Source organism: Hypomesus transpacificus, chromosome 18, assembly GCF_021917145.1.
Source record: "Hypomesus transpacificus isolate Combined female chromosome 18, fHypTra1, whole genome shotgun sequence".
Taxonomy (NCBI): Eukaryota; Metazoa; Chordata; class Actinopteri; order Osmeriformes; family Osmeridae; genus Hypomesus; species Hypomesus transpacificus.
This window is the reverse complement of record NC_061077.1, coordinates 9,334,629-9,359,053: the sequence shown is the minus strand read 5'-3', so window position 1 is coordinate 9,359,053 and position 24,425 is coordinate 9,334,629. Positions and strand designations below refer to the sequence as shown.

The window sequence follows — 24,425 nt, the reverse complement described above, 5'->3', positions numbered from 1 at the left end:
AGACCTTACTGTAGATTTGAGGATTGGGAGAGAAGCCAAGAGACAGGACCACTCAAGACACAAAAGGCCACGGCACAGCTTTTCTGATCCATCAAACACAGACACTATGTGCAAGGAACAAAGTGTCTCAAAGTGCTTCTTCAGTTCAAACCAGTGCATTCATGGCATTCAACACAAATTCTTACTTATTGGACAAATAAACCAGAGGATACCACTGCAATGTTTCAAACAAACTATATAAACTAACTTTCCTCAAGAACACATTTATTGCCTTCAAGGTTGAGAATAGAAAATAGAGTACATTGACTTTGCGCTAAATCCCCAGAAGTCAGCTATTTTCCTGTAACATTGCTGAATTATTGTTCTATCAAGTGTTTCTGTACCTATATAATATCACCCACAGTAGGAAGAAGCACTCGGACAGGTCTACAAACCACACTAGCAAAATACAAACTCTCTTCTTACCCAAACCTTCACTGACATCTATTCAATGTACAGTAGGTAACATGTCCATTTGGAGAGGCCTCTCCCATATGAACATGGTGCAGTAGCTCTCCGTGTTTGCTGTATTTCACACATTAGAAATTCTCCAGGCCAACATTTAACATGACCGTTCATTGGGCATGAGCCCAACGGAGGACATGTGAAGAGCAGCTTCCTAGTGGTTCACTGTAGCTCAGTTGGCTTCCTCCACTGTCAGGTCACTGCTCAATCTACCCCTGGACTACATCTACCAAAATACATGAACTGTTCTGTCAGGCTGCCTGAAAGCAACTGCAAAATGCCATAGGTTACATTCACTGTCAGCTGACAACCCTCCCAGGAGCTTAGAAAATGTGTGTAATGTATATGATATGCCAAAACGCATCATTCTTCAGAGTGAAATGAACTCATGTACTAATGTGAAATACATGTACGGTAAAATGCTGAACTAACTGCACACCACAAAGCTGAACAAAATTCAGCATATTGTAACACTAAAAGCAAACATGGGTTACAGCAAACAACACATTGTATGACCAGATCAATTGGTGTCTCTCACCACGCTTTGACACAGGTAATCAATGGTGTCTTTGTCTTACAATTACATGTTCTGGGCTTGAGGGAGCCTTGTGGAGCTCTGGGCCACTGATATCTTTAATAAACACTGTAGACACACATGACAACACTGCATAATTAGAGAGCAACACAATAGGGGCCTACTCCATTTGGATTTGTGTCTCTACACGTGTTCTACGAGCTGTGGAAACAACATCCCCCATGTACATTCAATTCAATATGAAGTACACTGGAATTGAATCAGACAATATGGAACTGAACTAAAAGAAATGAGCCTGAAATCAACATGAACTTGAAAGTTCATTGTCGGCTGGATTCTATTCTGTGAAAGTACTCAACAGCCCTAACCTGATGGTCAGTCTGAACTGATGATGAAGACAGGAGAATGTGCTTACGCTTTTTGGGATCCATTGTCTCGGGCTGAAGCAGAGTCCTGGGTGTTCCATAGTACCAGTCCAGTCTGAAAACACAAGAAGGTCAGATGCTGTAACCATCCATAGTCTGTTGAAATACCCACTTTTAGATATGGTTGGAACATAATAATGAATCTATCACAACAAAACATCAATAATGGAAAGGATTTCACCCCATGCACAATAGGGGTCTCTGAGCTATTAGCGGGTAACAAAAACTCTAATCCTCTCGCTAATCCTTCACCTGTCTGTGGATGAGAACATTCATGAACCCCTGCCTGGTGTATTATCACCACTATACTAATCACCTTCTGTCCCCTTCGGTGGCCTGAGGTTCTGCATGGCTGCCAAACAAGTCCAGAATCCCGAAGCCGCACCCCAGTGCATGCTGGGAGCCTTCTGCCCTGGGTGATAACGCCACCAGCTCCACCACGGCCAGCACACTGGGCACCCTCAGGGAGGTGTGGAAATATACCACCTTTAATGGAAACACAAACAAACATGAGCATGTCAGGATGTGAAGTAAATGGGTTGGGAAGGGTAGGGCTTCACTGGCTGATCTTATGGACCCACTGCAACTTTTCTGCAACACAGGCTGGTCTCCAGATCTGGTTTGGTGCCAGAGGCTGAGTGGTGCTTTGGGAGGTGGATCATTGGACAGTAAGGTCCGGACTATTTATATTAAAATATAAATCCAAGCAAACAGCAACAATGTGTCCGTGACCTAGACAATCAGCATGGCTTTACAGTGGCATCATAGTGGCCTGACCATGGAAAGGCCGCCATTTAGTAGATTAATAGGGGCTATGGTTAGGGTTGGTGTTTGATCTCCAAGGGTGGCCTCAATCAGCAGCCTTTAGCTTGAGCTCAAACCTTCAGCCTGGCTCTTATAAATCTGTGTTAGGGTTGCAGTGTGGGTTTGAGTCTGCATCTGGCTGATAGGAAAGGGCTGGTGTGGGAGGTGGAGGACATGATGTTCTGCCCTCACAAACAAACAGCAGAGATAAAGTTTAGCAAGGTCACTGACCCTGGGCATAATTCTGCTGTTGTGGACAAAGAAAAAAAAGCACAACGTATAAGGGTGAGCAAGAGGTTGATGAGTTAAATCCAACATCATGTTGTTGTTATTTTTGGCTTTGGAAAATATAGGTTTGATCATTGTCATTTTTCAACATTTTCACAATTATTATGATGGGAAAGATGGGATTGTCTGTTGGAAAAACTATGTATTTTCCTTCTTTTGTTTGGTTTCGGTGCAATTCTCTGAGGGCATACCAAGCTCAGTGCAGCCTATCTCCAGATATTTCCTGGACTCACAATGTGAGCCAAACACCCAGGGTTGAGAAGATGCCACTCTGTGGGGGTATGGGCATGAAACAGGTCCAGCCACCCTGAAGAGCAGGATGACTCACAGTAGCGGCTCCTGGAAGCTTATGGAAAGGTAGAGGGGCGTCAGGTTTGATATTCTTATTGAACTGCAGGGGGATCATATACTTCTCCTAAAATAATTGGTTTGTAGAATGCGTAGCCATACTACTGGGCGAAATTGAAAACTCTAGTGTAAAGCCACGTAGATCTATGATGTTGTTTCATTTGCACTGACTTTATCATGATTAAGTGCTCTGTAGTTTTTGATCTATCAGTCCCGAGTACAGCTCAGTGAAGGCTGTTTGTTAGCAAATTCCATGACATAAAGCAGAGAGAATACAACTGAGGAAAAAAGTTGAAAAATGAGCAAAGATACCCCTAAAGTACCTTGAATTACACAGGCCGTTTCTAATGTCTCTTGCCGTCATCCTATTCATTTCTCCAACCTGCAGCCTTGAACAGCCACCGAGTGGTATTTAAATTTCAAACCACATAGGCATCGCATTTTAGCCACATCAATCTTTTATCCCAGCCTTTTCGTGTTTTACTCAAAATTACCTCCAAAGTAAAAAAAAAAAAAAGTCAGAAAAACACAGCAGAATACAAATGAGAGAGACGTGGGAGGGAGAGACTTTGCTGGCCTGTGTGTGGGAAGCTGCCTTGCAAGCAAGGCTTTTCACTATTCAGTACAGAGCATAGCATGTTCCTTAAGCCCCACAGCTGGAACAATGTCAACTTAGGGCATGATTCATCATTAACATTTCACATACTTGAACTTGTCAAGAACGAGTATATGAGTCACATGATTGACACGGTCTTTTAATTCTGCATGGCCGCTTCAGAATTAAAATGTTGAAATTCTATAGTTAGAACACCATGGAATAGACAAGAATGGACAGAAAATGTGTTTCTAAGATGTGCATGAAATGTGTCTTGTATGAAATATGATTTTCTAATACTAATCTAAATTCTTCTCTCACTTTTCAATGGCCAACATGAGCATTCTCTTACAGTCAGTGCATGTGAGTATGTGTGAGGGTTTGTTTGAGTGAATGAGTGAGAGAGAAAGTGAGAGAATGAGTGAGGGAGAGATAGAGACAGACAGTAAGAGACACAACAAATATGAATATTCAAACAGAGACGATGACAGATATCAAAGAAAGAAGTAATTAAAATGCATTTCAATATGACAAGGGATTAAACACGTTATACTTCCTTTCACTTTATTTTTCCACCCAAATACTGTGGCTCCTGAATCACAGGCTTAAAGTGAACTGTATTTGAACTACTCTGAGGAATAACCAGATGCAGGAATCTATATTTTCTATCATGTTCAACCAAGTTTACTCCCCAGTGATTATATTGATTTGCATTGTGGTCAAAGACAGTCTTCAGTCTTGAAGCTATTCAAGCAGGACATTGTTTATAAGAGATTTCAAATTCAAGTTCTGCACTCATTCGTCTTCACTCGCCTCCAAATTGATTCTATTCTAAACTCACACAAAACAGCTGCACTTCATTTCTATTAAGACAATATGATTCCTCTCAATTTCAAACTAGTGTGGTGCTTGATATGTGAAAACTTGTCTACAAGCCTTTACAAATTGAGTGCCAATTTTAGCTTGCATGCGTGCACACACAAACACTTTCTTTTTATGTCTCAGTTATTCCAGGGGAACGGCACATCTTAAAATAATAACTTCATTTGCAGACAGTTCAAATCACAGACACTATTGATGTCACAAACGGGATTGGTTTATTACAAACAGCACTTCCTGGAACATTGTGAAAACACTGTTTGACATCTTGCTCCTTTCCTCCACCACAGGAGCGCAGAGGATGTCAATGGGAAAACAGCTTGCTCCCTGGCACTGCCAAGGGTAACATATGCTCCACCTAATGAGAGGTTAGATTCTCCTGCAACTATCTCAACTATGTACACAAACCACTAATCGATTGTCACAAGGGTAAATATTCCCCTAGTAAAATGACAAAAGAAAAAGAGCAACGATAGGGCGATATTAAAACATCATGTAGCTGTGGCACCGGCACCGGCACCAGCAGCCTGTCAGCAGCTTGGGGATTATAGTCAATCTCTAAGGGTGACAGATAAATTAAATGTGAGAGAGAGAGAGAGAGAGGGAGAGGGTGAGCAAGGGGTTGTTATACAACATTGAGCACATATCATCAAGGGCCTCTCTTGTGCGTTAAAACAACCCAGCCGATTTAGCGGCTGCGTGGGACCATGCTATATGGTATCTGTCATTGTTGTAAATGTGTTTACATGGAATAAATCCTGCCCACTGCATGCGGAATTGAAAACTTGACTCTAGAATTCTAATGGGGGACCTCGGCAACTGCCTCATCTGGATAGTCCTTGGTGACATTTTGGGACATTTTGAATTAATCAGAAGAGCCTCCCTGTGGGACTTTGAGATATTTACCAAAGGACGTGAAATTGACGACATGTCTCGCTGGTGCGGTTGAGAATGTCATTGGTAGGCCTATGTCATTAGGCTGATTTGTATTTGTAGATCCAATATATGTTCATCTTAATCAGGGCTGGGCACACTAGGTACTTGGGTCTCATCTCAGACTGTTTTTATCAGCCCAAATGCTTAGTTTTGCAGGATGAGTGGTGGGATGATTTTGGTGCAGTTCACAGCCCCTACACATGAACTATGCTGAAGGAGGGTGGAGAGCTGTAGAATAACAAGACTTTAATTGACAGGGCCTTGTTGTCAAACAACCAGAGGCTCAGCACCAGGAGTGAGCGTAGGGCATTTACATGCAAGAGAGGTGGGCTGTTGGAAATGCCAGTATCAGCTACCTGGGTGTTGTGTGATAACACAGCTCTGGGTGTGTGTTTGTGTGTGAAGGAGGAGGCAAGAAGAGTATTTGATTAATTTACAGACATTGCCCTCTGATTACAAGGAATTCGAACATGGCCTAGTATATTAGGCATTATTCCTTTCTGCGTTAAATAAGGTAATTGTCAGTATCACACAACATATTCTAGTATGGAATGATAAAGGATCACATTTAGGTTTTTCGTTCTGTTGGTGCATTGGGTGTTGGTGTGCGTGCAAAGCTTGACCTGACCCGAATAATTTGAGGCACCCTTCATGCACCAAAGACAATTATCCAAGGCAGTGGCTAGTTAAAGAATAGCAAGCAACTAAACTTTAAACTAAAACCACTTAAGAGAGTCTTGGATAAAGAGTCTTTATCTAAGTTGCGTACCCTCATATGGTATCTTGCCTACTCTATTAGCGTCTGTAAATTGCTGGCAATCAGGCCTTCAAAGCCCAGTATGGTGATCACAGCCAGGTTTAATGTGCTGTAAAAATTGCTTACTTTCGTTTGGAGAATGGAGAGCGTTCTGGCACGTGTGGCTCACAGGGAGTGCACTCTCACGGAGCCTGCACACACACACCTGCTCCCTCATCTTTGGCCATGACCATGCTGTATTGCTATTTTCACAAAGCCGGACAACCACATGACATGCAAATGAGACAAAATGCTAATTGCATAATTATTGATGTCAGTGGGTCCCTATTGTCCAGCCTATCTGAAGTGGGATGGGACAGAGTGAGGCAATCACTAAAGAATTGATGGATCCTTATTTGGGCACATCAGATTAGAGTGGAAGGCAATCCAATCCAAACTCCAATCATTACGTTTCAGTAGCTCATTATGGATTATCTAATTCCCGTAATTCAAGACCTTTCCAGATACTGCACAAGGCTGGTTTAATCTAGGCTAAATGTATGATAAAGCACTCTTCTACAACACAAACATCTCATTGGAGTGTACAAACTGCTGTGACCCATTCTCTATTGGCCCAGTGCTTGAGATGAAGCCATCACTATCCTATGGTGACTGGTCTACGGAAGAACATATTCCACAAACTGTCCAGAGCTCCGTCTCAAAAACCTTGTATATACATGATCATGGATAAGGCCCCTCGTTGTTTCTGTCGGCTACTCATGCAGTCCTGTCACAGAATATGGGGACTGTAGAACCAATCATGGACTGGCATTAAAACAAATAAGTGAGCAAGTGAGGAGGGGTTATGCCAACAAGTTGATTCAGAGGGGAAAGTACATGTATGAACACATAGAAAGCTACCATGTTGTGAGGAAGGAGCCACTTCTCTCACACTGCAGGCTCCTTACCTATTTCTCTCTTTACGACCACACACAGTCAGAGGACACCCCAGGGAGAGCTAATGACAGAATTATGGGGCCAAATTCTCACCGTGCATGTCGAGAAGTAAAGGGGGAGACAAATGTGTGAGATAGTGAAGAGTGTGAGATAGTAATAAACAGAGGGACAAGCAGACAGATCGTATTCAAGTCAGCAGCAGAGAGGAGAAGGAGAGGTCCCCCTCACTCCTGTCAACTTCCCCAGCGTCCTCTTTAGCTGTGTGTCTGCTGGTTGCAGAGCTGGAATTCTCTGGGCCACACATGGCGATGGATTACCAAGCACGCCACTCGAGTGTGGAAAGCCTTTAAGGAGCAGCTGCTCCATGGGATGTTTACTCCCACAGGAGGTGAAATATTGATCAGTCCAAGGAAAGCAACCAGCCCCTGGCCCATATATAATTGAAGTGTATATATCTCAACGTGTGCCCCCCCCCCCCCCCTCGCTGTACTGCCAAGTCCACCTCCCATATATAAATCATATGGGATTTCATGCAGAGGGCTCTGATCAATTTTACCCCTATTTACTTGTTTGTACTTAAGAGTCAGAAGGTATTTTCCGCAAAATTTGATGAAAGCATACTGTAAAGTCAATTGAAAGTAGAAGTTGCGAAGTGAGTTGGGTATATTTTCCAAAAACTGATTACACTTGATTTGCTTGCCCCATTTTGTCTGAAACAAATTGATCATAGTGAGTGTAAAGTGTGTTGAGCATGATGTTTAAAAACCAATTTCTGACTTCTGAAACAAGTTCTGAATTAGGCAGGATTCCTTATAAAATAACGTAGGTATTTAGATAACATCTAATCATAAAACAAAGGAAACTGTTAGGTTAAATGTTTTCTCAGGGGGTGCCCCAGTTTACCAATTCACACCATCAAGCTATGTGGGCTAATGGAGTGTTAGCCTAAATAATAAAAGTGACCATTTGAAATTCCCAATGTCCAGTAACATATTCTTACATTGAATGGTGAACGTGGACAAGACTGAACTTGTACTAAAAAGAGTGATGACAGAAATGAGACAATGGAGATCAACCAATAATTGGACGATGACTTAACTTCTTACACATTACATTTGACAGGCATCTATGTCTTTCATTCGTTTGATGTTTTGGCCTTTTTTTCAGCTTTAAAGAGCGACAGGAAAGGTTGGGAGAGAAAAAAGGGAAGGCTTGGAGGAAACGGACAGGGAAGAAATCTAATTCAGGCCTCTGAATAAATGCCTTAGCTTAAATGGAACACCCTCTACCTAGTGAGCCACCCAGTCAGTTTGCACAATGCATTGATATTTTGCCGATGTCATTGTGGTTCTAATACATCGATTTTTGCTGTTTCGTGTTTGGGCCTTTTTGAGCACAATCCATACAGGACAGGGCTATAACAAAATATCTGCAAATATGTCAGTGAATATGGAGTTTTTTTCCAATCGGTATTCTGATCAAAAATCAAAATATTGGTCAGGTTTTTCCCCAGACACATGTTAAAACCAACAAGCATAACATCTTGTTCGACCACCTGTGGCACAACAGTGCCATCTACTGCCCAAAATAGCTTGAAGTTGTTTTTGCAAAGGTGTCGACATATCCATAGCAAAACAAAATCTCCTCTCTTGTCTAGAGTCTAGGGAGGATCATCAGGTATTTAGACGAAAGTCCACTGAAGAAACTGAGTGAGGGAGGGAGCAAGTCACCCAATGAAACATTTCTAGAAACACCACAGGTCATCATAACCTAAAAAAGTAAAATGAAAAATGGTGAAAACAGAGAAAATAGTCTACACTTGGTTTTGAATTGATTGTCACAAGGAACGTAGTTAGATGTTATAATAGAGAATCATTGAATCAAGTATCAGATGAAAATAATTGTAAATTTCCCTCCCCCCCATAATAAAAAAATTACATATTTCTAAATATCACGATATGCTCAGTGATTAAAACGTTCATGACGGGACAACTTGGACGTCCTCACTGTCGAGACTTGCCTTGCTTCTATCTGGAGAGAAAGATAGAGATAGACAATAAGAGTCCACTTTCTGCCTTTAATCACTTTGGTTGTTTGCGCGTCTTTGTTTTTGCCAGATATTAAAACCAATCCATCATGGCTGACGGGCATTGTGCAATTTCATCCAGTTACCTCACTGCCTGGAGAGAAATCCCTGAGACGTAATTTGGATATCAAACAGCAATTTGCCACTCATAAACACCACCCTAAATATGAGAGCATCATCCGATATTACTTTCTTCTTTTTATTTTCCAAACATGTGCTCTTGCAGAGTGACACACAATAGCCTAGATTTTACTTACTTTATCATTGTGATAACATACGGCCCATTATCAGAATAGAAGGTTTTTCTACCACAATTCTGAAAAAACTATATATGAATCATTTATGATGTATTAAAGGCTTTGAATTCAAGAATAATCTCTTACGTAAATTTTCCATCATGGCAAGCTGATGATGTGTGAACTACACTGTTCACTTGTCAATGCACCGGTCTACCTTTAACACAGCTTTATAGTACATCACCCGATCCAGTTAAGTACCCACACTCTTTGTCAAAGTGAGGATTCTGTTCAAATAATCTTGGTTTATTCCATATTAGATTCTGTCGAATTACTCTCATCTTTCATTTTATGATTTTCAAAAAGTAACTTTCAAAGAGTACATTTTACATCAAAGAAACTCATTCTTCCAGGCCATCTAATCATGACCTGAAATGAACAAACCACTCATATAGAGTAAATGCTGTTGCAGGTTACCATAAGTAAAGCACATTCCTGGCATGAGATTGTAGGAAGGCCTATTATTAAATTAATCAAAATCAACCCTGATGAATTGGTTAATGTATACACTAGTGTCTACTTCACAACAAATAAACATACAAGTACAACAAACAACATTGGCTAAAAGGAAATGGTTTCTCATATCAGAGGATAGCCATAGCCTATGGCGCAGGTTTGTTTTTCTCAACTTAAAGCAAAGGTCCTGTCGTTAAGGAACAAAGTGGAATACAAATTTCCTCTAATTGAACATCCAAAAATGACTGCAGTAAGTCCATAACCTTCGGGAGACTCAATCTCCTATGACTTCTATTTATGAGCATGCCTTCAAACTTGACATTTGCCTGTCATAAAGTCCAGAATTCAACCTATAAAAGCTGATCTCAGTAGCAAAGCCTCTAGCTTAATTTCAATAGGCAGTAGTACAAATTGTAAAAAACAAATAAGGATGCATTCGCAACCAAATATTGTCACAATAGTAGCCAGCTCTCTCCAGTCTAATGTGACTGTTATGGTGCCACTAACACTGCCAAACAAATCAGCCTGGAACCCATCGCTGATAAATCACACCCAACTGACCCACAACACCCAGACTGCAGCACGAAAAGCAGATTCAAGCCACCAAAATCAGATGAATATCCAACAAGAGCCAGTTCCATCAATGTAAAATGTTAGCTGTTGTGGGAGTGGGCCAGGGAGCTGATGTACATATCTCACCCAAGTATGTAAGTAGGCTATTACAACTAATCAGCATCCTTATCCAGTCAGTCACAAGACAATGATAGACATATTACACATTGTGATTCCTTATCCAGCATGTTGTAATAATTAACAACACAGGTAGTCTGAGTGAAACAGCACCTCATTGAACTTTATCTTGCAGTTGGCTTTCATCCTCTGAGTTGAGCTCTTCCATGTTCTCCCAAAGAAATGCTGGTGGCTTTTATCCAACAGGGACAATCTGAGCTGGTAAGTGACTGCTTGTTCACCTTCGGAGGACTCCTGAGCAACAAGGGGAGTAAAAGAGACAAGAAGTAGTACTAGAAAAGACAATTATGGCAGTGATTTCTGGTGCACACTATGACAGCTAGTTTATCCAACCTGGTGTATATGAGGTCCATCCAAACTCTTCATTGTGATTTGGAAGCCTTGGGAGTGGGCGATGTGTGAACCCTGTGCTAGACGAATAGTCTGGCTGTGGGAAGGAATTAGCCGGCATCTTTCGTAATATAGGCCTTTCCAACGGTCCATGATTGGAGATGCAGATTAGTCTGTGAGGGTAAAGACAAATGATGCGCCGGACTAACTGTAGCTCATTGCGTTATCCTTAATTCATGAAGCTAAAGTAAAAATTATACGTTGCTACAAGTGGGACTGCTTGACTTTTACCTTATGTTGCATACACACTCACTAGCTAGCTCACACGCAGGCCGTAAGGAATTGTAGCTTCAGTTAGAATAGGGTTAGCGAACAAGCAACTGTACAGTACAGCCGGTGTCTACGGCATATGATCTGAGATATTATGGCAGAACGTAAGTAAAAAGTTCATTTTTCTAAACGAGTTCATTTGAAACACCCTGTCGCAGCCATGTTGAAATAGATTACTACAGCTCTAAATTTCGCACATGCGGGGGACGCCAGGAACAACATACTGTAGTGGCTTGGTTAGGGTAAGGTCAATAATGACGATTTTTTTGTTTTGTTTATTAAACATAGAAAAAGAGGCAACAGCACCTTCCGCAATAATTATTTTAGTGTACAACAATTGTGAAATGAAGAGAAATAAATCTTACTATACCCTGTGCTACCTTTTAGTTGGTGTCTCCCGTCGCTTGGCTTCAGTTGCTATCCATGGTTGTTATGGTGATATTAACGTTGCTATGCTACTCATTTTTAAAGACAAAGAGTCAGTGTAGAAAAGCTTTATATCCGGGAAAAAGATGGATCTACTAATAATACAAAACAAGCCATTAGCTATAGTTTCCATCTCATATAAGAACTATAGCTTGGAATCTGGGTAACGTTATGCTTGACGTTTTCACACCATCCTAATTTTCGAATTTTCTCCAGTAGGTGTCGTTACTGTTTGCCTTTTATCTGTTTGTAAGCATGGAATTGGAACGCATGTCTCGTAAACAATTGGTCACCACCAGAAACAAACTTGTCAAACTCAGAAGTCTCAAAGGCACGAAGAAGTATGGGGTGGCCGCAATAAATCTAAAAGGGCTTCTCAAAAAGGGCTGCCAATTTTTACAGGTATGGTTCATGTGAAATGAGTCCCTAGGTACTACACCGTTGTCACTTTGTCAACGTTAGCTACGCAGTCGTTTATGCAGGCTGTAAGTTAGCTAGCCCGTTAGCCAACCTTTTCGGAGTTGTAATGAGCTCTAGTACTGTAGGCAGGGTTACGTAAAACCAAATAATGTATGCTTTCTAGGTACTCTCGGAAGGCTCGCATATTTGCTTGTATGAAGATGGAACAGAATTGACGGAGCATTACTTCCAAACTCTTCCGGACAATGTCGAACTGGTTCTTCTAGCGAAGGAGGAGACATGGAACGGGTGTGGGTGTAACTTGGCATTCAAAATCCACGTCCTTGTATTAAATGTACCTTGAGAAGGAATTAAAAATGTGTTGTTCTGGAATACAGTTCGTGTTGCATTGCAACTGTCCTCAAATACATTGACATGGTGTTATGTGTAACAGCCTTATGAGTTGAAAATACATTAAATTACAATTATTCTTCAGTTGTATGTGACATAGACCGGTTACTGGACACGGAAATGCACTCAGACCACGTGATAAAGGAAGCGCGAAAACTTCTCTCTGACGAGCAGTCTCCAAAAAGACGCAAACTACTGGGGGATATACTACTACACTTGAAGGACTGCTCTGAAGCTGAGAGCAGGAAGGAAGATGAGGAGTGGTTCCACGGTATGTTTGATGTGGTGGCAGGGCGGCAGGGCAAAGCAGTTGATTTATGCCTGTTAAATATGTTTTCTTTTCAGGTATTGACGTTCGATTCAAGACCAAATCCTCCTACATGAAGTATAACTGTGAGAGCCGAATTAGGGGTTACATGAAAGAGGTAATATGATGTAATGTTAAATGAAAGGTATAACAGCAGGACATGGACATTTAAACCATTTGCAATACTATTTGATAATGTTTTTCTTAATAATGACCTTTTTTGACCACTTATTGATCTTTCGGATTGTACCTTTCAGACCGAATTTATTGTGAATGGTATTCCATTTCAGGTGAACGGCTATGCCAAAAACATTGAAAAACCCAAAGTCAGGGCTGACTACATAAAAACTGCAGCATGTCTACTGAGTAGACTGAAATCTGACAAGTACAATGGCTGGTACTTTGACAGGTCAGGGATTGATTGCCTATGTACCCCAGAAGGCTGGTTCACTTGCCAGGTAATAGTTTAAATATATATATATTTCAGATAACAATGATAAACCTGTAGCAAGTAAGTTAATGTAATCACATTGTCGGTTAAATGTAATTGTTTCACTGTAGTTGACTTAGTGCACCTACAAAACTTGATTCTCTGCTGTATTTACGATATGCATTATTTGTATGTCACTTAGGAGAAAAGCATCTGCCAAATGATAAAATGTAAATCATGACAGCCTCAGCTTTTATCTTAAATATGAATACATTTTACATAACTAATTCAATATTCTGTAAACTTACTAAATTGCTGTTTGTCAGTTATAAAATGTATTAACACTGATAAACAAGTGGTTTGTGTTGCTATCTGGTTTAAAGACTTGTCTCTGTCCTAAACTAGGGTGCATTTGACAAAGAAAAATGCCAGTCCTTTCATTCTATCAACCCATACGGCAATCGAGAAAGCAGAATAATTTTTAGCACATGGAACCTGGACCACCGGTGGGTGGAAAAAAATACTTTTTATCTACTTCCCCTCATTGTAAATTGCACACTATAGCAAGCTGACACCAAATACATGTGTTGTGTTAAATAAAAAATATCTTGACTGCAGGATTGAGAAGAAGAGAACGGTCATCCCTGCTTTGGTGGAGGCACTACAGAACCACAAGAGCAGTGACATCAACCTGGATTATTTCTATAAACTACTGTTCACCACAGACAATCTAAAACTGGTGCATATTGTCTGTCATAAAAAGGGTACTCATGACCTGGTATGTGACAAGAGGAAAATGTACCAACAGGGGAAAAAACATTGATCTCCATGGAAACAATATTTTGTAAATGTTGGACACTGCCAAATTATTAGATTTTTACTTTTTTATTATTAAATCACATGACTTTTTGTCACAAATATTTATATCGTAACAAATGGGTTATGCTTAAAGACCATTTGTCCTCTTGAACAAGAACTGCAGCAGCTTGTCGGTTCTCATTTTTAACCAAATGAAATTTCTGCAATAAACTAAACTGATTAATACCTGCATAATCTGTATTTGCTGTTTTCATTGCTTGGTGCACTTGTTATGTGAAACCATACATTTGTCCATGCAATCATCCTGCTGTAGGGCAAACAGCCTGCAGTTCGGTGTTAAAACCGGAAAATGTCTACACAAAAATCTTAACAATAAAAAATAATGAATTTTTACTTTAAGTAGCCTATCAGCAATGCTGTAATGTGAATCCATAACAAGTAAGTTGCATTTGAGAGGTATAGAAAAATAACCATGATTATATATATTTAATCATACTAAATCCCCCCCCCCCCAACACAAAAATATATATAAAAACTTAATGCATTGATATACTATCAATATATACAAATAAGTATGCATCATTCTGATAATTACTAGCAAATGTGCAAAAATTCTTTCTGGAAAAAAGGCATACATGTTGGCAAACCGAATGAATTAACCGCATGGAAACATCCCCTTGTATCCTGGTATCCCTACTTGCTATTTTATACCCATGGTTAAGAGACCCATCTTGGTTGGTAGGGTGCATTAACTCCCTTCACTGTCATCTTGCTGCATGTCAGAGCAGCCTTCATCATCGCTGTCCTGTTTGGCATAATAACGTCGTCTCTTGACCTCGCTCTTACCCCAGGTGGAAGTGATGGCTGGTCTCTGAGGACAGTCCTACAGTACAAGAGGATAAGGATAGCATGCGCATGTCAAAACCATGGCAGTATATACTATATTCTCTGTTTATGCAATCCTTAACATTTTATGGGACTAACAGGTTGTAAACACAACTGAAAACTTTTATATACTTTTTTCGTAAGACAAACATGTATTTAGTTGACATGCAGTACTCACCTGTACAACTTCCAAATTTCCAAAGAATTGTTCTACTGGAAGAATCTGGTTACTGTTGTCATCTGGGAAAATATCATTGTCAACGTATTTTTCTGTATTGTTTCCCTCCATTGTCTCTGATAAACTGTTCATGCAGTGGTTTTGTTCCGGTCCCAAGCAATTCTCTTTGCCTTCACTCTCCCCGGGGTCTGGTGAAACTCCGCAACCTGGATGTTTTTCCCTATCCTCACACTCACAGCTGATGTGCCGAAGCATCAGAGTAGAATGTTTTGGTCTGATACAAGCATCAAGGCTCGATTCGTTATGAGACATCTCACTTTTAGGGTGGGCCAATTCGGGCCTTGTTTTTTTCACCTCTTTTTTCACAGAACACTGTGGAATGAGAAAAAAATATGATTGTTAAAAAAAGTTTATGATACGTTAAATGTGTAGCTACGTAAAATATCTTACAGCATGCAATTTTAGTTTTTTTTTTACACGAGTTCACCTTAATTGAACCCCTTGTCCCCGAGCTGCACTTCCGGCGCTTCAAGTTGTACAGTCGACCAGGCATCTGAATACCGAACACAAGTGCAAAGACATTCACTTTCTAAAGTACAACTTTGATTGAAACAATATTTCTGCCTCATTTCAAGTAATGGTAAAATGTCCGGGACGTAAAAGTCTACTTAGCACTGATAATCTGAATAAAACACCTAGTAGTAGTATCCACGATAGAAAGCTAATCTGTAGCTACTAGTCGACCAGTTGTCGTAGCGTTAGCTTAAGCTACGTAAAATGGCGTTAAAATAACTGGTTAGCAAATCAATAAAGCAAGTCAATGTTCTACGATAGTCAAATGGTCTATCAACTGTCCCTTGATAAGCTTACTAGTTCTACTCCCACGTCCACGCTATGGACAAGCTATATCTCAAAGCTAGCTCAGTACAGTCGCTTAATACCCGTTGTTGCTTCATTTATGAAGCCGCCTTGGCTAGTAGTTCGTGTCTGTTTCCTCTCGTTCTTGAAGAAGCAGTTGATCCCCCCAAGCTTGTCAGTATTGTAGAATTGGCTTGCAATGTATAGCTGGCTGGCAAGTTTGCAAGTATAAAATGAGATTTCGTTCGACTTCGGCTCATATCAGTCGCTACTACACGGATGACTGGTCCTTCCAACTATATGGGTGGATTCGCCGTCAGATACAGGTTCCTGTAGTTGCTAACTAGTAGGTTAAGTCACGAGAGACACAGTTCTTCCAAGGTTGGTGTGTCTCGAGTTTAAGCTTATAGCCAGGTTAAAGTAGTTCTAGGTAATTTCTTAGTTTCGTAATGATTTAAGGCATCCACAAATGGTTATTGTTCTAATGGATACTGCTAAAGTTTTTAACTTGATTAACATTAGCCTGACGGTGCTATTGACAGATGTGATTGTGTACCACCTTCAAATAAACACTAGAGGGCGCAAGGAGCTCGGTCTAAATCAAGGAATAGGGTCTCAATAATCGCTCTCGCTTTTTGTCATCAAAGAAGCCTCGGCATATCGATGTATAATTTGTGTTGTATCACCCGATGCACGACTCTCTGGATTGGCACCCCCTCGCGGGAGCGCGCGCCAATCAAAGATTGAAGGATTTCGTCTTGATATCGCAACCAAACGAAGGGGAGACAGAAGTCCAGGGGCGAATCTAGGTTCCCACTTTTGGGGGGGCTAAGCCCCTAGATAAAACCTAGGCTATTATTTTTCCTGTGACCCAGCAAAACTAGGGGGGTCTGGGGGCATGTTCCCCCAGAATACATTTTTGAAAATATCCTTTTAAATAGTGTCCTCTAGTGGGTTTTAGAAAGAGAAATGAACACATTTAGATTGAAAATATGAGAAAAAAAATTTTCCCCTATGGTTTAAAGGAAGATGGGAAACTGAACAGAGTGTTAGCATGAACCAAATAATGCCGATACCAATTGACAATGGGTTAAATCAGAGCAAGAATGGTCAAAGTAAGGTTAAATGAAATACGCATTTAATAACATTGCAAATGAATGAAATTAATTACAAGGCAAACATGTTACAAAATGAAGGCTTTAAATGTTACCCACTCTACAAAGGAGAACTGAGGAGAGTGGGTAGGACAAAGGAGAACTGAGGAGAAGATCTCAGGAGATTAAGAATCCAAAGAACAATGCATTACAATTGCCTTTATACAGAAGAACAACCAATCAGACCACATCTTGAATGGGGTGTGAGAGCCATCAAGTTGAGACCGTCCAGAAACTCCAGACTTTAGCATATGAGAGGTGGGGGCAAGTTTGACACCCAGCCTTACACTTTCTTTGTTACAGAATTCAAGAGAAGAATGTCGGTTATCTATGTATCAGATGCTATTTTCAACACAAAATCGTTAAAATTTGTCATTCAAACCGTAGAGTAACAAAGGCGAACCAGCATTCTTGCTCCACGACATCGCATTCTGAGGAAATATAGCCCAGTATGATTACCAAAGGAAATGTATTTTGTGTAGCAGGTTCAAAGTATTTCACATGGCTCTTCATACTAATGTATAGGTTCAAAGGCATGCAGTTTTAATGCAGTTAGCCTGCGCGTAGGGTGGGTTACTCAGACAGGTCGAAAACAACAGCCTTTTGATCCAGAATAGGCTATCAGCTGTCCTGAGAAGGGACCAAAGGTTCACATGTCTATAGCCTACAAAAGACAAGTACTAAAAACCGATGTATCAACTATGTATCAACATCAAAACAAATGTTCTTACCATGAAATCATTTTTTGAGATATGATATATCACTCTTATTGTTTTATTCAATTAAATAAATGAAAAAATAAAGTCCAATAAAACATAATAATCCCCCACCTACCATGGACTATTCTGTTTTCAGACCCGACCAACCTATACTTACACATGTATTGGTATTACATTTATGCTACTAAATGTACATAATGCTGGAGTAGAAGGGAAGAAATGTATGTGGGGGGAGAGCATTTCATGGCAGGCCTTGTTTTCCATTTGATGCAAGTGCAATGCACCCCCTAATAACACTGACTAGGAAAAGGAAAGTGTTACATGCCTGAAACTTACTGTGGTTACTCATACTAGTGCCCTCAGTGTACAGTAAAAATCATTTGATGCTGGGATGCACAGAACAGACAATAGAGGCGGGTGCATCTCACAACTGGATTGTTTTATTCCTTCTTGTCATGAAATGCACCCCCCTGATAACACTGACTAGGAAAGTGTTACATGCCTGAAACTTACTAAGGTTACTCATACTAATCCCCTCAGTGTACAGTAAGAATCATTTGATGCTGGGATATACAGAACAGACAATAGAGGGGGTGCATTTCATGGCAGGCTTGTTGTATTCCTTCTTGCCAAGAAATGCACCCCCTGCTAACACTGACTAGGAAAGAGTTACATGCCTGAAATTTACTGGGGTTACTCATACTAGTGCCCTCAGTGTACAGTAAGAATCATTTTATGCTGAGATATACAGAACAGACAATAGAGGGGGGTGTATCTCACGACAGGTTTAATGCACCCCCTGCTAACACTGACTAGGAAAGTGTTACATGCCTGAAACTTACTGTGGTTACTCATACTAGTCCCCTCAGTGTACAGTAAGAGTCTAATCTGGAGCTGGGAATAAGGTGGATAAAGCGGAAAGTATCTAAACCGGAAATGAGAATACGGGGATGTCCGCGCCCATCGTGGCGTCCGGAATAAGGTGATTACAATCAGAGCCTGTTTAAGGATATAAGATTTATAGGAGTAAACATACAATTCTTCAGAATAAAAAACAGACGCAAAACGGGCTTGTCATTTACAAAACAATGGACCATGAATGCTAGAACTGGAAAATGCCACAGCCATAGCCATAGCCAAATATCTCAGAAATAGTTGCACATCACACCTAATTAGCTAAGGTAACAGTAGGCTATTTTAATTGAGTCCATAAATACATATATAGAATACATGTATTCTATTTCAGTTAATCCGATTTTTATTGCTTTCCTACAGGTACACCTGCACTTAGAGATTAATGTTGTGTAATTTTAACTTGTTTAACTGCATGCTTTTATGGTTTCTTCCCTTTAGTATGGAAGCAAATCGTGACCAAAATTCAAATGAAAATGCATTTCCAGAAATGCATTTTCATTTTAAGAATGTGGCTGCATTATTTGACTCATAAATCAAATTAGTATTCAATCATCCTATTTGCATTTTCATTTTCTTCTTTAAGACTGCTCATTCTTTCCCTTAATTAAAATGAAAACGAAAAAGACATTTGAAATTTAATTTTCAAAATATGCCCCAGCAAATAGATACCAAAATTCAATTTGAAATGTAAAATTTGAAAATGAAAATGCATTTCCAGAAATGCATTTTCATTTTAAGAACGTGGCTGCAAAATCGTGACCACAATTCAAATTCAAATGCATTTCCAGAAATGCATTTTCATTTTCAAGAACGTGGCTGCAAAATCGTGACCACAATTCAAATTCAAATGCATTTTCAGAAATGCATTTTCATTTTAAGAACGTGGCTGCAAAATCGTGACCACAATTCAAATTCAAATGTATTTCCAGAAATGCATTTTCATTTTAAGAATGTGGCTGCATTATTTGACTCATAAATCAAATTAGTACTGATTAGTACTGAGCGGACATTGCATTTTCATTTTCATGTTCTGCCCGCAAAGAACTGCCCATAATTCGAAAACGAAAATGCATTCTGAGCGGCGCAGTAGAGTGACGTCAGTAGCCGCTCTTCTTCAGCTCCCTGCTGACCGAGCTACCCATCTTGTTCGGTAGGGGGCGGTGTGCACATACGCATTGCATTACATGACAAATGTGCCGGGAAATTGATTGAATTGCCGGGTCTTTAGAGGACGCATCACAGATCATGGCGCTCCCTCAAATTGTGCAGACACTGATAGAATTAGCTGAGCTGGTAGAAACTAATAATATATCTGAGTCTGATGCCCGTGACCGAGTAGAACAAGTCACAGAGAGCTTGGCTGCATACTCTGCCGTCACAGACGTACACATTAATGAGGTTGCCATAGTAAACCTCTCTTCAGTCCTGGAACGGCTGGATGCTGTGGAGCCTCAAATGGGACGGGGACGACCAACCATCCACATCCCGTTCGAGTCCATTATGGGCAGTTCTTTGCGGGCAGAACATGAAAATGAAAATGCAATGTCCGCTCAGTACTAATCAGTACTAATTTGATTTATGAGTCAAATAATGCAGCCACATTCTTAAAATGAAAATGCATTTCTGGAAATACATTTGAATTTGAATTGTGGTCACGATTTTGCAGCCACGTTCTTAAAATGAAAATGCATTTCTGAAAATGCATTTGAATTTGAATTGTGGTCACGATTTTGCAGCCACGTTCTTGAAAATGAAAATGCATTTCTGGAAATGCATTTGAATTTGAATTGTGGTCACGATTTTGCAGCCACGTTCTTAAAATGAAAATGCATTTCTGGAAATGCATTTTCATTTTCAAATTTTACATTTCAAATTGAATTTTGGTATCTATTTGCTGGGGCATATTTTGAAAATTAAATTTCAAATGTCTTTTTCGTTTTCATTTTAATTAAGGGAAAGAATGAGCAGTCTTAAAGAAGAAAATGAAAATGCAAATAGGATGATTGAATACTAATTTGATTTATGAGTCAAATAATGCAGCCACATTCTTAAAATGAAAATGCATTTCTGGAAATGCATTTTCATTTGAATTTTGGTCACGATTTGCTTCCATACTTTAGCACTATTTTTTGGTTGTTCACAATATGTACTTCTTGTTTTTGACTACCCGCAATGCTGTGGGGCTATCTTGTTGTTATTATCAGTGACCTATGCACTTTGTAAAGCTCTGTCTTGGAAGTCGCTTTGGATAAAAGCGTCTGCTAAATGAATAAATGTAAATGTAAATATATCTTCCTTACTTCACATTGATTTCATTGGTTACTTTCGATTACGTCATATTCTAATTAAAGCTTTATAGCTCGTGAACTATTATTGAGCCAACACACAGCCATCTGTGAATTGAAACAAGAAACCTGCTGCTCACAGAGCCGAGAAGGGAGGGGGAAGATCAGCGGAAGGTAGACCACAGCCTTAACGTTCAAGACTTGTCAACCAGACGTGAGAGAGAAGAGATGTTGGAGAAGAAATTGTAAAGTCATTGAGAGAAGGACGGATCGTGCCGTTTAAAAAATGTTTGTATTTTTGGCCAAACTCTGAAGACGCAGCATCTTGATAGCTATACTCATATAGAACCCACAATGTGATAACCTACTAAGATATATTTACCTGAGACGTGTTTTCACAGACTTCAACTGACCTAAAATGGACATAATAACGACACGAAATTATGATATATTGTAATAACGTTCAACGTAAGTCTTTGATTGTACTAAATATTGTGCACATTAACTATGGATATTTTTTTTCGGAGAAAGAGGGTGTTAAAAACTCTGTTGAGTTTGTCTCTGGTTTTTGCGTCGTTACTGATGATCCAAAAATTTAAGCTTGTGGAAAACAGCTTTAAGGACAATGATGATATTGATACAAAAATTGGAGACAGATGGTGGGGAGTAGGCCTACAAAGGGATTTACACAAAGGGAAAGGTGACTTTAGTAAAAGTAGTTTAGGTAACTACTCGCCGTCTGTTTTGGGGGATGTTGATGCTCAACGAGTGACAGTCTCCAACGCAACACCGGCTTCCTGGGATGTGCATGTCATGAATTGCAGTGAAGATTCAGACGCCAGGAACCAGGACTGGTTTCGTCTTCTGGATCCCAGATTCCATCAGTTTGTTCTGCATCGACACTGTCGATACTTCCCCATGTTGATAAATCACCCGGATAAATGCAGGGATGAAGAGGTCCATTTGCTTATGGTGGTGAAATCCGTTATAGAACAACACGATAGGCGAGATGCAGTGCGCAAGACGTGGGGGAAAGAACAGACAGTAAATGGGAAGAAAATTAAAACGTTGTTTCTTTTAGGAAGCCCAACAAATGGGAAAGATACCAAAATTCTTCAGAAGTTGATCGAATACGAGAACAGGATTTATGGAGATATACTTCAGTGGGATTTCATGGACACCTTTTTCAACCTCACATTAAAAGAGATTAATTTTCTCAAATGGTTTGATATTCACTGCTCAAGTGCCAAGTTCATATTCAAAGGAGATGATGACGTTTTTGTCAATACAGACAATTTATTGGAACTCATTAGTTTCAAGATTGAAGATCGTAAAGTGTTGAACATGTTCGTAGGAGACACCATTTCCAAAGCCATCCCTATAAGGAACCGTCAAAGTAAATACTACATTCCCAAAGAGCTGTATGATAAGCCATATCCACCTTATGTTGGAGGTGGGGGTTTTGTAATGTCCTCGCAACTAGCTAGGAGACTTTTCGTTGTCTCTGAGGATTTGGAACTCTACCCAATTGATGACGTGTTTTTGGGAATGTGCCTACAGAAGCTTCACTTGGCTCCAGAAATGCACCCAGGTTTCAGGACATTTGGCATAATGAAGCGCAGAGTGAGCCCAATGAACAGCGAACCCTGCTTTTACAAAAACCTCATCGTTGTTCATAAACTGAGCCCAGATGAGTTACTCAGGATGTGGAGTATAGTGCAAAATGAGGACCTTGTTTGCGCTAAGAGAACTGCAATTTAGGCAAACGAGAGTATATATAATGAAATACGATGTGTTGTTCAACATGTTTGATTGGATGTCAATCAGTAAATGTAAGCTCAGTTGCAACAGAGGCATTGTAAAGAAAATTGTACATAAGATCAATTAGTTGGCCAAGTCAACTGTGTTTTTGATGAAGAGTATAATGTTGCATTTACAGCATTTTAGGCCAACTGCATGTGAGCAAATGTCCAAGTGTGATCACGAAGACATGCAGGCCAAATCCCCAAGAAAAGGAATACTTTTATGTATGTTGTACAATAAAAATAGACCACTTCTAATAACCAATAGATTTTTAAATATTTAATTACATTGTAATTCATATTTGCAGGGTCAAATAGTACATGTTACTTATAGTTTGATTTATGCAATAAAATGTAAGTTCATATTCAAAATTAAATGTTTGTAATACAATGTACTGAATGTCAAATGTATTCTTGTTTTTTTAATGAGAGCAGAATAGGTGTAAAATTTGTAAAGTAAACCACAGCAACAGCAACTCCTCTGTACAGCTTGATTTATTCAAAAATGTTTTTTTACAAAACAACTGAGATTGAAATATTGAGAAATACCGATTTATATGCACCTCAAACTATGCAAGAACAAACAGTTACATCCATGGAATAATATACTATGTGAAACGAAGCGAATGAACAAAGCGAATTAATCTTACTGATGAACACAACTGGAACAAACTGACACAATACAATACAATTTGATTGTATTTTCTGTGAAGTACTGAATTAAATGGACATTTGTCTCTCTCCTGTACATTGAAAAACCTAAAATCAATGGGAATCAATCTAAAAATACAGACGGTCCCTTCCTGCATTTCTAGATAAAACAGTATCTACATTAAGTACAGTAACATTTGTTTAAGAGTATTATAAATATAAATAAATACTTTTATAAATGTGATTATGTAGGCTATACATTCATCAGTACAAAATCCCTCTAAAGTAATTACTCAAATGATAATCAAACCATACATAGGTAGGGGGGAAGTTACATAAAATGTGTTTCAATAATACTGACAACCAATGTGATCAAGTTGTACACCAAGTAGAAGAGTTACTGTTAAAGCTGCTCTAAAGTGCGCAATGTATCAAAACATACATTTTCAGTTCCTCTTTCAACAATAGTCATTTAAAACACATGATCATTTACTTATGCAATGTACTATCTATGGTAAAACTCTATTGTTTCTGGCAAGCAAACAGAAATGAAGGCAACTCAGTATTTGCTAGCAATGCTTGCTACTTTTCTAGTGCACTATGTATGCATACCATTAGGTCTTTCTACACTGTATGACGGCGGCCACTAAGTTAGAAGCCATTGGACAGAAAAGCTGAAGAATCTAGTGAAAAGTATTTGAAGTATGCATTATTACAGTGTATTACAACACAGTAATTACCCAAGTTACAATAGAGAGGTGCTAATATCTGGTTTATGTAATGGTTGTGGAGTATAATTTATTGTACCAACCTATTGTACTACAAATGGAAGGACAGTATGTGACTGATTAAGATCTTTAATTTCCTGTACTACTAATAATAATAAAAATGGCTGGATAAGAAACTGATAGCTGTAGAGTGTCAGTCAGTC

The 24,425-nt window shown here is 39.5% G+C and overlaps 4 protein-coding genes across 8 annotated transcripts in view; 2 read left to right on the top strand and 2 right to left on the bottom strand.

Moving 5' to 3' along the window:
- The window catches only part of nphp4 (nephronophthisis 4), a 71,413-nt gene extending 59,697 nt beyond the window's left edge, over positions 1–11,716 (bottom strand). For 3 of the 5 annotated variants that reach the window (XM_047040017.1, XM_047040020.1, XM_047040022.1), the window contains exons 1-4: positions 10,929–11,447; positions 10,689–10,829; positions 1,781–1,950; positions 1,455–1,519 (exon numbers count right to left, since the gene is read on the bottom strand). In XM_047040017.1, coding sequence (XP_046895973.1) covers positions 1,455–1,519; positions 1,781–1,950; positions 10,689–10,829; positions 10,929–11,078 — 526 coding nt within the window. In that variant the 5' untranslated portion in view covers positions 11,079–11,447. Of the gene's footprint in view, positions 1–1,454; positions 1,520–1,780; positions 1,951–10,688; positions 10,830–10,928; positions 11,448–11,635 lie in introns of those variants that run through there. The other 2 variants (XM_047040019.1, XM_047040018.1) reach the window with 2 other exon arrangements.
- Positions 11,717–11,927: 211 nt separating this feature from the next.
- On the top strand, positions 11,928–14,572 carry dffb (DNA fragmentation factor, beta polypeptide (caspase-activated DNase)). The gene is made up of 7 exons (XM_047040026.1): positions 11,928–12,083; positions 12,265–12,391; positions 12,577–12,762; positions 12,837–12,916; positions 13,089–13,256; positions 13,634–13,734; positions 13,847–14,572. Exons 1-7 carry the CDS (start codon positions 11,937–11,939, stop codon positions 14,049–14,051), a joined length of 1,014 nt encoding a protein of 337 aa, XP_046895982.1. The 5' UTR covers positions 11,928–11,936; the 3' UTR covers positions 14,052–14,572.
- On the bottom strand, positions 14,098–16,510 carry c18h1orf174 (chromosome 18 C1orf174 homolog). Its single transcript, XM_047040031.1, has 4 exons — positions 16,052–16,510; positions 15,598–15,663; positions 15,111–15,482; positions 14,098–14,930 (listed from the first exon to the last, which is right to left on the bottom strand). The coding sequence occupies exons 1-4, from the start codon at positions 16,064–16,066 to the stop codon at positions 14,796–14,798; spliced, it is 588 nt and encodes a 195-aa protein (XP_046895987.1). The 5' UTR covers positions 16,067–16,510; the 3' UTR covers positions 14,098–14,795.
- A 4,635-nt stretch (positions 16,511–21,145) lies between these two features.
- On the top strand, positions 21,146–24,398 carry b3gnt7l (UDP-GlcNAc:betaGal beta-1,3-N-acetylglucosaminyltransferase 7, like). The gene has a single exon (XM_047040025.1). It carries the CDS (start codon positions 21,549–21,551, stop codon positions 22,800–22,802), a length of 1,254 nt encoding a protein of 417 aa, XP_046895981.1. The 5' UTR covers positions 21,146–21,548; the 3' UTR covers positions 22,803–24,398.
- The last annotated feature ends 27 nt before the right edge of the window (positions 24,399–24,425 follow it).

Coding starts and splice junctions, on each gene's coding strand:
- dffb (XM_047040026.1), top strand. CDS start 11,937: ATGGAATTGGAACGCATGTCTCGTAAACAATTGGTCACCACCAGAAAC. Junction 12,763..12,836: donor AGATGAGGAGTGGTTCCACG/GTATGTTTGATG, acceptor TTTTCTTTTCAG/GTATTGACGTTCGATTCAAG. Junction 13,735..13,846: donor ACATGGAACCTGGACCACCG/GTGGGTGGAAAA, acceptor TCTTGACTGCAG/GATTGAGAAGAAGAGAACGG.
- c18h1orf174 (XM_047040031.1), bottom strand. Junction 15,483..15,597: donor GGACAAGGGGTTCAATTAAG/GTGAACTCGTGT, acceptor CTCATTCCACAG/TGTTCTGTGAAAAAAGAGGT. Junction 14,931..15,110: donor GAAATTTGGAAGTTGTACAG/GTGAGTACTGCA, acceptor CTTGTACTGTAG/GACTGTCCTCAGAGACCAGC.
- b3gnt7l (XM_047040025.1), top strand. CDS start 21,549: ATGGATATTTTTTTTCGGAGAAAGAGGGTGTTAAAAACTCTGTTGAGT.